The sequence below is a fragment of the Pagrus pagrus genome (genome assembly GCF_965226575.1).
Source record: "Pagrus pagrus genome assembly, chromosome: 1".
Lineage (NCBI taxonomy): Eukaryota > Metazoa > Chordata > Actinopteri > Spariformes > Sparidae > Pagrus > Pagrus pagrus.
Genome location: NC_140185.1, coordinates 11,568,716 through 11,585,145, shown reverse-complemented (window position 1 = coordinate 11,585,145; position 16,430 = coordinate 11,568,716). Strand labels below are relative to the sequence as shown.

Below are 16,430 nucleotides of genomic sequence, written 5' to 3'. Positions count from 1 at the left end.
TAAAACAAAAGGGGGCGAGCTTCTGCAAACACAAATGTTAGCAGCGTCCATCTGGATGCATAGGGTATTTCTTAACTAAATTGAGGCCGCCTTAAAACAAATTTACTTCCCCCTCTGTCCTGCCTCCATTAGACTCGGCGTTATTTCATTACGAGGCTGAAATATGCTAATACCATCTGGCTGGAGAGACCATAATGAGGTCCATACTTCATAATTACAGCCCATAGAGAGGGGGGTTGGGCACACTGAAGCAGACAGGTTAACTCTCTGGTCCGATCTATCAGAGGCATCTTTGGTATCGACCTCGCAATATTAGCTGGGACAGTAAGATGATACTATAGGGCTCAACAAACATCGAGCACTTTACAGTGCTGCATTTGGACAAATGGATATGCTGTGCTGCTCGCCTACTGCAGTTGAATGTCCCAAGACATTTTGCCCAAACCCATTTCCTTTTTTAAAATCTGCACTTTCCACAGAGACAGGAGGAGGAGGAGGAAGAGGAGGAGGAGGTGGAACACAAAAGTAGAGAGAAGGATAAAGGAGATGGGGTGGGGTGTGTGCTGAATGGTGAAGTGAAACGCTCTGATTTGACACTAAGGTAATGTAGTTTGACTGAACCGGGGGAGGTGAACTAATTGATTGTGAGAGATTAGGGGTGGAGGCCCAGCAGGTGTGTGGGGGGGGAGAGGTCCTTCCCGCCGTTTTATATGCTGCTGCATTCCACTCATTTTCTTCTTAACCTTGTTTGACTGTGAAAGGGGGAGGAGGGGGAGGAGAGGAGGTGCCAGTAGCCTTTTGCACGACCCTCTGTGTCCGTCTTTTCATTTTGGAGGAGGGGGGGGGACAGGAAAGAAGAGGAGGGGGACAGACCTTTGCTGGCCTGTCAGGAATTATCTCACAACCCCGAGTCTGACCTTAGACGCACTGAGCCTTCTCTCTCCATCTCCCTCCTCCTTCGAACGCTCCTTCACACCCCTCCCTGCTAATCTCCACTACTCTCCTCTGTGCCTCCTCTTCCTCTCTCATCTTCCCCCTCTTCTGTTGCTGGGGCAACGCTATCTGGCACGGCTGATCGTTATGTAAATTGGGCTGGGGCCCTGACCAGAACAGCCTGTAAAATCATATTAGGCGCAGCAAAGAGGCAGGTCATTAAATTGAATTTTCGGCCTGTCGATCTGATCGGCACGGGAAATTAATGAGGGATAACTGGGAGAGGGGAGGTGGGGAGGGGGCTGCACTGGGGGCTGACAGAAAGAGAGAGAGAGAGAAGAAAGAGGGAGGGAGCTCTATGGAGACTCATAAACCATCATCATTAGCGGGGGCTGGATACAATGACACACAGTAGGATTAGAGTGTTTCAGCATCACACCACTTCTCTGGAAATGGCTGCAAGGGGAGCAACATGGGGCTTGTAGGACACAGCGGTATGCTGATACACTCAGCTATTAGAGCAACAACATTACAAACCCTCACCACAAACCAATTCACAAAGAAAGGCATTTGCTCATCGCAAATCACAACGCCATCCGAAGCCAAAAACATTCATGGAATTCAGGTGCACCTTTGTGTCGAGGTGTTTAGTGCGTCACGCTAAAAACACAGGTTTCTGTCCGCGGCTTTTTCTGACATTGAGCTGAAGCACCAGGTGCTCTGAGTGCTGAGATCATGCCGAGCTGAATTCAGGGTTAAATGTTCCAGAAACCTTGGCTTCCTCTGAAATTTACCCCAGAGTTAAAATATTACTTTGGAACCAGGAAATTAAACAATGGAACAGACTTCCTTTGCATCCGTTTCTGTTTTTCTTCTTGCGGCCTAATTATTGCGATGCTGATGTCGTACATTTTGCCATCATATCTCAGCAACAATTTAAGAGAAAAAGGGCAAACATGACTCACACATAAGCCCGAGAAACACACTCAACTGAATCACTGCCTTATCAGCTACATCTTGTCCTTCCTTTTCAAACTCTGCTCAGACATGTGAGGGAGGCCAAATGTTGAGCATTTACATGATGTTTTCTCTGCCATTTTGAAGGGGAGAAACACTGATAACACGCTGCATCGAATGACTCGCAGCACTCTTAAATGACTCCCACTTTACTTTGGAGGCTCTATTTTCCACAGTGCTTTTAGTGGCAGAGACGTGCACTGGAAAGAGTTTATTGTCACTTAAAGCCACTGAAAACAGAAGCCTTTGAGCCTGCAGAAGCTTTTCACTGCAGCTCCACAATTACAGGTACTCAGGGTTGTCTAGTAGCACCAGAGCTTTGAGAGGCTCTCTCTCTCTCTGTTGCAGCCCTCTGTCAATGGTGCGTTGAAAGCCATTTGGCTGTTTGTCGCTCCAGGCATTAGCCCCCAAGTGGAGAGCAGAGTCTCTGACGAGGATTCAATTGGCGAGGAAAACAAGTGGCATATGATGGGGGGGGGGGGGGGGCAGAGATGGTTGTTTGGGAATTATCTTCTCAGCCAGAGCAGAGGAAGAAAGAGGCACTTAGAGGTATCTTGTTCATTACAAATGCATGAAGAATATTTTGCATGTGCATGTCATTCTATTTTGAGCTCATACACACAAAACTGAAGTGACATCCTTTTCTGCGGCAGAGCAACGGGCTGTTTTCCAACAGATTACATCTGATTACGTTAGCGTTCAACTCATCATGACGACAATATTTTTATAGATTTCATTTAAATTATGCAGTTTGTATATACAGACATAGATTTAAAGTATTTTCCTCCATTTAACCACATCAGCACTGACACACAAAACCATCATCAGCTGGTTGAGCACACGCACACGCACACACACACACACACACACACACACACACACACACACACACACACTGGCTAACACTGTTCTACCGGCCCTTCTAGCCTGGCTATCAAAATAAAGCATGTCTCACAGCCTCCAATAACCTCGTCAACCTCCCTTGAGAGAGTGTGTGTGTTCTCGTAGTCAGTTTGTTTTGGCTTAGAGACAGGTCGGCCATCATCACCTTGGCAAACAATTCCAGGAATCCTGTATAAATTATTCATTTGCACAAGCTCTCGCTCTCTATCTCCCTCGCTCTGCTCCTCCGTTCACCCTCTTCCTCCATCCAGGAAACGGACACGACTCTCCTCGATAAAGCTTTTTCTCTGTTTTCCTCATCCACTCAACAAGTGAGAAAACGTGTACGTACTGATATCCAAAATGGCTACCCACCGTGCAACAAAACCAAGCAGCCAAATATAGTAACATAGTTTAGGACACGCTCCTTTTGCTTTCAGTTAACCAAAGAGGGAACAGAAATCAAACTGTATGCGAGGGTACAAGACATAAACAGGGACCACAACAGAGAACAGAGGTAGTGAAACACAAAGCAACCCCCACCACAAAGTCAGCGGGGCATGTTGCTGAGGCAGCCTAATGAGCTGCGCTAATTAAAATCACTTATTGACAGCAAGCGAGGGTGATTACCTCCACCCTGCACTCTTTGCCATCATAAGAGACACTGTCAAAACAAATTACCCCCCGGCAACCACACACATCCCTCCGCGAGCAACCACTCAGCTCAACAGCAGCGTTGGAAGTACAGATTTTATGATGGCTCTTTTTGCTTTTCCCAATACCTGAAGTTTGTGTATCGGCTGATACTGCATACCGATCCGATACCAGTGTGTTAAAGAAACAATACACATTATCTTTTTTTCAACGCGTTACTACTAACTCTGTATGAATGTTATGTTATGAATGTGCTTGAAGTTACAAGAATCTCTGTAGTTTATGAAATTGGCTACTTGGCTACTCATTTTCTGTTGGTATCTGTAATTGGATTATTTTATTGGATCTTTTTTTAGGATGTTTTAAAACTAAAGTGTGTTCTACAAGTAGCATACTCCTTTCAGTGATAACTGAAGTTTGTGTGAGTAGCGTTAGCAAGTATGGTTTTGAGAGAGAAAGAAGAGGAGAGTGTGTGTGTGACGGTGAGTATGAAGTTTACAGTAACGTTAAAGAGGTGAATGGAGCAGCATAGTGTGTGACCAGTTTATGCTGATTGTCAGTGAATAAATGTCACAACTCCCCAAGACTCAAGCCGTTTCTTGCTTGCAACCTACTGATTAAAGAAAGAGGGGTTAGCCACAGAGTTGGCGTTGACTTCGACACAAGCTCACTTAAGGTGGACTGACATCTTCTCTGACGCCTCCTACCCCACTGGGCCCTTGATTTGCTTTGTCAGATTTTCCCGGTGGTATTGAAAATGGTATCCAATATTGAGATCTTTTTTAGGGTATTGTATCAAGGTTAGAAATTCCAGTATCATGATAACACTAGTGTGCATGCGTTGAGACGCAACTGGTGTTACTATGTACTGATGTAAGGATATCAGATGTGCATATCTGTGTGTGTGTTTGTTCCCATTCCCTGCTTTTCAATCCAGCTTTGGAGCGATAACGACACACTGAGTTTATCACGGCTTTTTTCGTACTGCAATAAATCTGCAACATGAACAAAGTAATATGCCTGCATCCAGTAATCTACCCCCCCCTCTGTCCCCTCCTTCCAATAACAGGGACAGCTAAGGGCCGTCTGTTTACCTCTCGCTGATGTCATCACAAACACTCGTTCACCAGGGACGGGAGAAGGGAGCAAGAGGAAGGGAGGTGGCAGGGATCATGCATTATTCAGAGCGCTCCGTCGACTCCGCTGGGCTTATTGATAAACAAAGGAGATGCACAGGAGAGGACCAGTCGATTAACCCATTTACCCCGAAGCCTCTCGCTCCTTTCCTGTCTCCATCCCCCCCACCCCCCTCCATGTTTTGTCCACTGCCACCAGCATCCACCCACAACAACCTGCTCCACCCCCACACCCTGCATCACTTCAATCTCCTTGTTGGTGATAAGTGCATGACAGAAAATGCTCAAGAATAGCGAGGTGGAGGATGGGGGAGAGGCAGCGGGCTCCTTCATGAACAGAAAACACCTAGTTAGCACACACACGCACGCACGCGCACACACACACACACACACACACACGTGCCTACAAAAAACGTCTACCGCTGATGAATTGTGCAGTGTGCTGCTGTTCCAACTGGGCTACCCTCCCACTGATGCCATTAACCTTCTGGATCTGAGGGCCATGAAGCCTCCACCCCACCTCTCTGCGTCTCTTTTTCTCCCTCTCTGACAGACTCCCACTCTCATACATCATAACACACAGCTAATGACACAAGGGCCATCATTCACATCACATCGTCGGGGTGGCGGGGCAGACAGCGGAGGGGGGAAGCAATGAAAAGACATGAGGGCATGAGGAGGAGGTGGAAAAGGAGAATTGAGGAGGCAAAGGTTACGGAGGGAGACAGAAGGCACCACAGAACCAGAGAAAATGGAAATGTAAGTGTAGGAAGATAAAGGAGGGGCGTCTTGAGATCATGTTAATCTTTTTTTCCCTCTTTTTAAGTGAACTGAATAAAAGATTATGCTGATGTCTGTTAATACAAAAGAACACGTGGGTCTCACAGCTGACACAAAGGCCTCAGGTCACATCTTTAGCTAAACAGAGTGGTTTTGCTGTGATCTTTACAGGATAATCTGACTTTTATAGAGGGGTGTCGTCTTGCATTTAAGAATATGGCATCTACATTAGGCGTGGGATCAGCAGATGTTTTATTCTAACCACACCAAAAGTTAACCAGCCAATTACATCCAGCCAGACGGCAGGAACATGCCTTATCCTGTGGGCACGCCTAAACACACCAGATAAAAAGCTTCAGACATCTTACAAGTAATAAATAACCTATACATGCCGTTAGGTGATTAACTGTCTTCTAATCGATCTGCAACCAACAACCAGAGCTACAACTATTAGTCAATTAACCAATTAGCTGATTGAAAGAAAATTAGTTGCCAAGTTGCAAGTTGGTTGATAAACCATTAATTGTTTAAGTCATTTTTAAAGCAAAAATATCAAACATTTGCTGCATCCAGCTTCTTAAATGTGTGGATTTACGGGTTTTTTTTTGTAATGTATGACAATAAATGAAGAGTTTTTGGGTTTTGGACTGTTGGTTGGACAAAAGTAACTATGTGAGGATGTCACTTTGTGTTCTGGGAAATTGTGGTGAGCCCTTTTTGCAAACTTTTACAGTCTATAGACTAAATAATGAATCAAAATAATCAAGAAAATTTCAACAATAACAAAAGATGTGTACTACCAGATTAATGTCTCGATTGTTTTGGTGGTTTTTTTTTAAATAAAATGTCAAAAAAAGGTACATCAGGAGAAATATTGTTTTTGTCCAACTAACAGCTCAGAAGACTCAAATTTCCATATATAATAATAGAAAAATACAAAAAGCAACACATCTTCAAGATTAAGAGGCTGAACCCATTGTTTCTTAATTACTGACTTATCAAAACTGTTCTTGATTAATCTTCTGTCTGATTTTCCCTGTTCCAACAGACAACACACTAAGATTTTAAGCACAGAGACAGACAAAAAAAACACAAAAAAAAACTCCCTGAAGAAAGCATTATTTTCATCCAGGAGAATATCAGAGCACAGCTGACAGAACAGCACTGCTGGAGCTGCTAAACTTTCAGTGTCTTGCTCTGGGGCACGTCAGCAGGGTGCATTCTTGGAGGTGTGGTGGCTTTAAACCGAGTATTTGAGTTAAGAGACAGTTTCCACAAACACTCGAACGACCTGCCTCCAAAACTTCAGACGTGACAGTCCAAAGATCAACTGGACACGTATCAACAAAGAAGCCGTAATCGTGGCCACTAGAGATGTCTAAAGTGATTTTAACATATCTGCCCCCCCCTTCCTTCCTTCCTTCATGCCTCCGGTCTGCTGAACTGGCTCCTTGGGTGGTATAACTAAAGATATTTTTACCCTATTCATCTGTAGAAGTCTTTCCACTGCAGCATGATGCCCAGTGCTGTGTGGCAGCTGAACTAATGAGCTTTTAGCCTGGCTGGCACTGGGGAGGCAGACACAGAATGGTGCAGGCATATGTGTGCACAAACACGCACACACACTCAGAAGGACAAACCACACAAAAACACATCCTCTCAGACTGTCTGCCAAATACTTCACTTTAATCTTATCAAACCATCCCCATCAGGCAGCGTGCCCTTCGTGTTGTTTAGCCTGTCAGCATTTTCACTACAGGAAGCCAGTATGTGTGTGTGCGCCTCCTAAAGCCATTTAAGGATGAGGGTAGAGACTAAGGTCAGGTATGTGTGTGTGTGTGTGTGTGTGTGTGTGTGCACCTATGTGTTTATATTCCTCAATCACTAGGGTGAAAAAACTGGAGTGTTTTGGCTGTACACAGACCATCCCTGATATGGCTACATACCTGTTTGTGCATCTCAATGTTGAGCCCATAGGACATTTCATAGTACTGCAAGAGAACAGAAGAGAAAGAAATCATTAGAGAACAAACTCAGCCTCAAACATGTCACAATCTATAATTACTATCTAATTATAGATTTTGATTGATTATAGACTGAGAAATCCCAGTTCCACGATTATAATGCATCAATCTAGTTCAAAATCACACAAGCATTCACTGTATTTTACCCCCACAGCATTTCTTAGTTTGTTTTTGCTTTTTTTAACAGTTGTTGCCTTTCAGAAGAGAAATAATAGTGTGAATATTAAACAAGCCAAGTCAGAGGGCAGTTTTAGTAGAAAATGACAGACAGAAATTTAAAATGTCTCTCATGCAAGTGTTTTGCCGTTCTGGTAAGTGTTACTTTATAAAAAAAGGTGCAATGCTTTTGTTTCCACTGGTTTACAATCCACCGACCATCCAACTCTTAACTCATAGCTACTTAAAGGATAAGTTCACCCAAAATTATCTACTCATTATCTACTCACTGCCATGACGATGGATCACCACAAAACATTTCTGGAGCTTCACAGCTAAACAGCACCGCAGCAAAAAGTAAAAAAAACAGGAAAAAAACATAAAACGGTTCCAGCAGCTTGTTTGGCATAATCCAGGTCTCTGGAAGCCACAAGATCCCAAACTGATTTGAAAAGACATAATTTACACCCTGGACGCCGGTGGAATTTGTGCACCCACTTTCAGACAGGATGCATGCTAATGCTTTTAGCTTAGCAGCTTCAGTGAAGACTTTGGATTTAAAGGGTGTAAATAACATCTTTTCAAATCAGTTTGGAATTTAGGGGCTTCCAGAGACATGGACAAACTGTATGGAGCCACTTAATTTTTTTTTTATGTTTTAGAGCAAGTCCTCGTCTACTCCAGTTGCTTAGCAGAATGCTGAAACGTTGTTTTGCTGTGAAGCTCCAGAAATGTTTGGAAGACTAGGAAACCTCACCCCACTTTCCATCGGCATCAGGGGGAGAAGACAATAACTGAATTTTGTTTTTTTGGTGAATTCATCCTTTAAAAAAATAATGTACCATGAAGTCCCTGTTTTAAGATGAATAGAAGCCCTCTGTGTAGCTGAGCCTTCACGGTCTCATATCTGTGACGTTTTAACCTGTGGTTAATAGTCAAATCTGTTAATCGCTGCATCCTTAGTTTTAAAGACTTTCCCATGCTTGATTTTTAATTCAAATAAGTAATTAGAGGAGCAAGAATGAATCCAGATATGTATACTTCATGAAATACTGCATGTGTTAACAAAATAGGAATCAAAAGTTACTTTTGACGCAGAGCAAAGAAGAGAAGAGACTGTGTTTGTGCAACAAGGCTGTATAAGATGTTGTTTTACTGGTGTGCCATTTTCTAATCGGTCCTCGTTAGCACCCAAACAATAAAAGAGACAAGTTGAATACTTGTTGAGCCAATAAAAAACACTCTGACATTAACGGAAGAGTTTGACAACTTCATGTTATTTGTGCAACTACAGCCGACAGACGATTGGCTGCTGTTCTCATTTACTTCTTCTGGGCACTGCCAGTCTTTGAGCTACAAACATGGTCTTGAAACACCCAGGACAGCGCCAATACTATTATTGAAAACCACATTATCTGCTGCTGATTGCCAAAAGCTGGTGAGCCCACTGACAGATACAAACTAAAGCCTCGTCGTCTTGTCTGTCTTGTTTATCAAACACACAGCGAACAGCTTCCATTTATTATAGCTACTCCCACCACCTTCTGGTTCCTCACAGGAGAAAAATAATATTTAACAAACGTACTGCTGCGTTTGGTTAAAGTCATTCCTTTCATGTACAAACAAGATAAGCACGCACATACACAAACTAAGAAAGAGGTCTAGGTTACATCGCCTGTCAGATAAAGATTGTTCTTTTTCCATGCACACAATGCAGCTTTTTCCTGTATCGGAGAGAACCTTTGTGTTGAGACACAGATTTCTGTCTCTTTTTGATCATCAGGGAGCTCTGAACTGAACGCAACACGTTTTAATTTTACATGTAACTCTGATAGGAATCAAGTTCCTCTCTCAGCTCTGAAGTGAGGTTTCCACACATATAACACATGCTCCATAAAATGTTAAATATGTAGTAGAGCTATATGGTGATTTAATATCATTGTTTATAGACTTTTAATGGAATCATAATGATACTGGCAGGGCTGGATCTAAGGTTTTGTCGACAGAAAGGGCCACAAAAACGTCTCAAACTCACTTCTTTTGTCCAATCAACAGTCCATTAATATTGTGAGTACTGTCAATGACAAAAAAAAGCAGCAAAACCTCACATTTAAGAAGCTGGAACCAGCATATGATAAATATTTCTTGTCTGAAAACTTAGGTAAAGGATTAATCAATTCTAAAAATAGTTGGCAGCTACATTTCTTTCAATCAACTAATCGAGTAATCGTTGCAGCTCTAGATATTACATATCGCATTAATCATTGAAGGTGCAGTGTGTAGGATTTAGGAGGTTCTATTGGAGGAAATGTAATATAATATTCAAAACCGTGTTTTCATTAGTGTAAACAAAGAATCGTTGTGTTTTCGTTACCTAAGAATGAGGGTTTTATAGCAACTGAGGGAGCAAGTCCTCTTCCACGAAGTCTGCCAAGCTACACCTCCCTGTTTCTACAGTAGCCCTGAAGGGACAAACCAACACTGGCTCTAGACGGGGCAATTTGCGTTTTTCACGTTTTAGCGGCCACCGCTAAGGATATTATCTTGGTTGCAATCTGCAACAACACCTCTAGATGCCACTAAGTCTTACATAGTGCACCTTTACATCTCTTGCGGATTGTTCTCCCATTTGACTGATTACTCATTCAGTCAATAGTGCTGATTAATCTTCTTTTGATTGACTAATCAATTTAACAAGAAGAAATTACTTGACATCGTCATCATCAGTCTGGCGCCCAATGAGTTTCTATGTAACACATTTGCCCACAAACAGTGGCCCACATGTAGTTCACTGTACTCACTATCTAATTAATATTTTTATGCATTTTTGCATAAATTTCTCATCATGTAATATCCAGTGGAAAAATATCCCCATTAATATTGTGATATTGATTTCACTGGCACCATCTGGCCCCCCAACAAGCAGTCTATTATCTTTATGGTTGGAGAAAAACACAAGGTCTCCCCATATCTGAGAAACCCCAGGGTGTGTCAAGAGTGTCTGAATGACCCCACGGTTCACAGTGGGTGAGTAGAGGAGTAAAATAAAATACAGGCAACCCTCTGATTCATGCACAAAGCCGGCAGACCAGTCATTAACCCCCAGTGGGTCATGTTGGGTGTGTTGGGGAGGGGAGGTGGAGGGTCATAAAGAGGACCACAGGGCAGTAGAGGGGGGTCGTCACACCCGACAATCAATAGTTGGACATTTGACCCCTGCTAGAGTTCCACATACCCCCAACCCTGCACCTTCTTATCCAATGAAAAGACAGTCGCGAGTCAACAATACCAAGCGGGGACAAATGCTAACATGGCCTTTGCAAAACACCAGGGCTGCACCACCTGTGACTGTTCACCTGGGGCTAAAAGGAGGATTCGGCATTAAATCAGATTCTCAGCTTTACGACGGCTGCTCTTACCATGACGTAGTGACGCTGCATCTCTGTCTTTTCATTGGCCAGTTTATCGTACTCCACTTTCAGACTTTAAAAAGAGAAGAGAGAAATAAAATCATGCTTTAGGGCAAGTTTGCTATACATAAACTACAGCATTCAGAACAGATATATTTATGAGTGTAACATCAGAGCATGAAGCCATAAAAATGGAACAAAACAGAAGCTGCTTCCTCTTCCTATTCTTTCCAGGAAGCCAGTGTTGTTTACAGTAGGTAAACAGGCCGGCTGTAGTCATTACCTGTGGTACTGGGCCTGCAGGAACTGAAACTCGTCTTTGATCCTGTCGCAGGACTCTGCCACTGTGAACTTGAAGCCAGGCTGCCCTGGCTGGTGAGGTGCCTGAAAAGTGCAAGGTTGAAGACCACAGGTGTAAATAATGGCACCACAGCGGATAATAATCTCATCGGTCTCTCTCTCTCTGTAAATGCTGTGTTTTTTTTTCTCTTGATGGTTTGTCCTCTCATTTCATTAGGAGGAAAAAGCCACTTTCACTCAACAACATGTGCAAGGACAGAGGCGGGTGACTTCATCCCCCCTCAAGGTAATGTTACATGCAGAGGATGATGGGTGAATAATATAAAGAAAACCATGCACAAAGTGTTGCAAAAAGCACAATTAAAACCTCATAGCATTTTTTTTTTTTTTTAAAAAGGAACTATAACAAACTGCAGCAGAAAATTAAGTCAGTGTACAGAAGGAGGTGATGATCTACTTTCCTGAGTTCAACCAAAAGCACTGATCTCGCTGCCAATAAACACGAACTACCAGTTTCTGTCTTGCCAGCGTGAAGCGCCTCAGCAGCACCGATGCAGACCACAAATAGTAAGGTGTGGATCAGCAGCTCCTCTCTGACGAGCTAATTAGGCTACTTTGCAAGACGGTACATATGCATCAATTTACAAATAGTGACAAAGACACTACTTACCGGATGCCGGCCTTGTGGATACATGTCGCGTCCTTTGCACGAGGGAATTCGGTGTGTTTTCTCCCTTTAATCCCAGTGAAGGTGCGGTAATTCACCGCCACCCCCTCCCCTGTGCACGCAGGATGGCGGCGGACAAAGCCCTGTTCTCGGCTGCGAGGCGCACACTCAGACCCCGACCGCTGGATGTATCACCTCCTCGGCCTCTCCTTTGTACCTAAACAAACAGAAAACGGGGCACAGCTGAGGAGATGAATCACTTTAGCAGTACCGACAGGAATTAAAGCGTTTTAAACTTAATCGGTCTACAAAATAATTAAAAAAAAATTAAATGTGTTTTATTCTCGTTGTTTCTTCAAATATTCCCGTTTTCTGTCCAAAAAAAAAAAAAAATCTTAAATGTGTCGCCTCGATTTGCATTACACAGAGAGAACGAGAGTGCCAGCAAAACGTGTTTGATCCGACGAATCAAATAAATCCCAAAGTTGGTACTTTTGATCACAGCCTCAACGACACGGTGCTTTGTTTTTCAAGTAAATCTAACGACTTGTCTCCCACAAACAGAGGAAGAACACACACACACAACGGCTTGTTTTGGTGGTCCGGGAAGATCAGAAAACAAGGAGCTGCTGCTTTCAAAGTCGGCTGCCATAAAGCCACACCACCACCACCACCACCTCCTCCTCCTCCTCCTCCTCCACCTCCACCACCCGTCTTGTTAGCGGCTCTCTTCATGTCGCCCTCTTTACCTTTGTCTGGATTGATTCCTCCCCTCTCTTCTCGCACAGGTAAAAAATTAGTATCCAGACACAAAGCGTAATATCCTTGACTTGTAATCGTCACCGCGGGGTGATGAGGGCGGAAAATGTCCGTCGCTGGTTCTGTTTTTTACACACTTCTTCTTCTTCTTCGCCCCCTGAGAGTGCTTTAAAGCCCCGGTGGCGGTCCCGAGGAGAGCGGAGAGCGTCTCTCCGTCCGGTCGGACGTTGGAAACCCCTCGATTGGGACGAGTTGTTGACCGCGGACAAGTTCAAAGAAAGCCTCTGATAGATCCAGTGGTAGCACGCGAATCTTCCAGTAAGTCCAAAGATGATTTTTCGGGTTAAATATGTTTAAAATGTCTGCCGTTGTGAAACACACCGCAGCTCTGTGTCGGGTATACCCTGCTCCTCCGCCGCGCGCTCTACCACACACAGACTGTGCACTGACACGAGGACCCGACTGCCGAGAGAGGCCCGTGCGCGAACCAATTGGCTTCTCCGAAGGAGTTTAGCAGCGGGAACCAATCACAGAGCAGTATCCCCCACGTGGGGTTTTCAGTGTACCCGCGTTCTGATTGGCCTGCGGAATGTGACCTCACATGTTCGCCATTTTGGATTTGAAGTGACATTCGGTGCGTTCAACAGCTTGTTCAAAACAAAGGCAATAATTTATATGTCCGTGCATCTCAGCCGGCGCTTCAGCGGCTCACATTAAGACTATAAACCTGCGAGGATAATCCGTAAAAACTACGCCGATTCAAGCTCACTTTGCTGGTGTAAACAGCAAAATACACCCACTACCCAAAGGCTGAATTTATCAGTTTAATACGAGCATCACGTTGATGATATGGTATGTATTTAATACTGTATGTGAACAATTATGAATGACGCTAGTCTGACCCTGAACAATAGTTTTTAGATCGCACTTTCTGCTCTCCATTCAAGCAGAGGAAGAGATGCCAAGAAAAAGAAATAAGTCCTGTTACTATGCCAAGAAAAATAGGAGCTCGTAGAAATTCATTCAAGACCCGAAAGTGTGCAGAAGATGTGAATAGCGCTTAATCTACAGCAGAGTGTCCTCTGAGTGACTTGAATTGATCGACCTATTTCTAACGAGACCTCGAGCAGCTACAAGCTCTCCTATCAGCAGCACGAGGTAGGCTACAACACGTCTGCGCGTGAGGATATCAGCCTATCAAGTGTCGCTCGCTATGCCCAACCCCACGTGGGTCCCACTCGCCGCCCCTTCACCGCCTTCTATCCAATGGTGCCGCAGCTGTCTCCCTGCGCGGCTCGCGATTGGCTGAGCGGTGGAAGAGCTGTCAGTCAGGAGCCCGAGTTGTCAATTAAACCCACGTTGGGTCCGGCGCTGACAAATGCCTGTGCTACTCTCCCTCCTGCCTGCGAATAGTGCCTGGAATGGCTGCTTAATTAGCTTCGAATGGCTTTTCCTTTCAGCTCAAACAATCTGTCACTACCATGTGGTAAAAAGAGCCTTGCATAAAACAAAAGCAGGAAAAAAAGACAGTAGGGGCTAAATATCAGTTTGATTCCCCCCTCTTCAACCCCTCCTCCATGAAAACATTTGCTGCAAAACAAAGCGTTTACCTCGCTCAAACATTGGCTTGCTTCACTTGTATGTTTCTGCCCCCATTTTCTTCTAAAATGATATTTATTATCTTATCTGGGTGTCCATTTCGTCCCTACACATTTAAATGTAAGGATAGGGCTTCTGTACTGCCTGAAGACCAGGCCTGTCAATCATTTTATTGATTTAAAGGTGCAATATGTCGTTTCTGGGAAGACATTTTCACTGAATAAACAAAGTGTCCTCTGAGGACAGCCCACTTTCATACTGTTTCACTTTGTTTATATCTGCAGGACCTCTATAAGAACCTCTGAGGACATCTTGTTCAATCATTTATGGATCACTTAACTATACACTGCTCTAAATTAGTTAGGGATATTGGGATATTTTAGTGTTTCACTTGATTATTTATTCTGTGACATATCTGAATTTGTGTTTTGTGAATATTTTTAGTCCCCAGATGATTTTGAAACTGGGTACAATACATGTATGGCACATTTACAGACATCAGGAGGGGAACGAAGAGGAAACTTTAACGGAAGCCTATGAAGAATATGACACAAAATGTTAACACAATCTGCACCTAAGGCAGATATTAAAAAATGTGATTTATTTGTTAATATACATTGATAAAGAACATTCAGTTCCTTCCTGAAAATGCAGCTCAGTTTTATTTAATTCTTTATTTTTCTTTGTTTGCAACGCAAACATTGTTTGAGGAAGTTTCTTCTATAGTGCGGACAGAACTACTCCAACACTTTTTGTAAACCCCAGAACTAAACTAAATTTTACATTATTTATAGCATAACAAAGTGCACAAAAGTCAAGGAGTCTACCAATTTTGAACATCACTGTAGCTAGCATGCTGTGAGCTTTAGCTGTTGCTTAGCAACAAATGTATCCCTCCTGCAGATGCTCTGACATGAGTCGGGATAATAACTCATGCACTGAGGGCATGTCAGTAAGCTACATGCTCACTGGGAGACTTTAAAGAAGGTTTTCCAACACAAAACTTCCCCAATGATAAATTAGCTTTATAGTCTTGGTTGTAATCAGAGCAGTTTGTGTAGAAACAGTTTGGAAACAGTACGAGCAAAATACTGTGCAAACTTTTTGACTTCTCAAAATCCAAGCTTCCTCAGCTTCAGCTTCCTCAGGGAACTTTAGTAGTTCTCTCAGCTGCAAAACACGAGTACTGATCTACAATGACCAACAACACCATGTTGTGGATGCTGACGAAATGATTCTAAACACATATATTCACAGTTGAACATTAAAATCAAAATCCCATTTACAGTTTACACTTTCTGTCATGTTGTGGCATCAATTGTAATTATAGGTTGATTGCCAGTGACTCCCAAAACGATACATCACTGTTCCCTAAACAACATGACCATTGCAGCGTACCGGCTACAGGCTGCTGGATCTTTGTTGTCATTGACAGTTTGGTTAGCTTTAGGCAACAAAACTACTATGTTTAGGCACTACAAATACTTGGTAAGGTTGAGGAAAAGACTATGGTATGGCTTAAAATAACTACGTTACTTCAGTTATGAACGTACCTACGCTACTTACCAAACTTCAATTACATAATGTACATGATGTAACTAAACTATGCTAGTAAGTTAAAATAACTCACCATTTACTTTCTCTTTCACACTGGACACTAAGAGCGGTCTCCTGAATGAAAATCCTGTGCTTGTTTGACCCGACCATCCATCCCTGACCTACTCAGCTCTGTTTCCGCTCTTCATCATTGATGTAACCTTTAAAATCTGGATACAGCTTCTGAGGCGGAGCCCTATTTATTCCTATGAGAGCTGCTCAGTGGTGCATGAAGCCAAAAAAGCTTGACTTCCGGGGTATAAAATGACCTGGATCTTACACATTGTGGGGCCCATAGAGTGTGCGCACTAGAGACTCCTACAGACCGAGCCAGCTAACTTCTGGTTTAGTGCTCGGCTAACTTAATGGGAAAAAGAATGACTTAATCTTTAATCTTGTAGATTTTCCAAATGTTATCAGACAGAAATGCTCAAATTATGATAGTGAAACAAGTTATTTTGTGGATGTTGTGACGCTCAAAAAATCTATCGACCGTTTTACAACTCACAAAGGAATC

At 43.2% G+C, this 16,430-nt stretch overlaps 1 protein-coding gene across 13 annotated transcripts in view; it reads right to left on the bottom strand.

The window, feature by feature from the left end:
• tle3b (TLE family member 3, transcriptional corepressor b) overlaps window positions 1-16,430 on the bottom strand; it is a 148,585-nt gene that overhangs the window by 23,282 nt on the left and 108,873 nt on the right. For 10 of the 13 annotated variants that reach the window (XM_084350912.1, XM_084350900.1, XM_084350901.1 and 7 more), the window contains exons 1-5: window positions 12,709-13,172; window positions 11,963-12,176; window positions 11,276-11,376; window positions 11,002-11,065; window positions 7,349-7,393 (exon numbers count right to left, since the gene is read on the bottom strand). In XM_084350912.1, the coding sequence (XP_084207038.1) occupies window positions 7,349-7,393; window positions 11,002-11,065; window positions 11,276-11,376; window positions 11,963-11,986 (234 nt within the window). In that variant the 5' untranslated portion in view covers window positions 11,987-12,176; window positions 12,709-13,172. Of the gene's footprint in view, window positions 1-7,348; window positions 7,394-11,001; window positions 11,066-11,275; window positions 11,377-11,962; window positions 12,177-12,708; window positions 13,173-16,430 lie in introns of those variants that run through there. The other 3 variants (XM_084350906.1, XM_084350905.1, XM_084350907.1) reach the window with 1 other exon arrangement.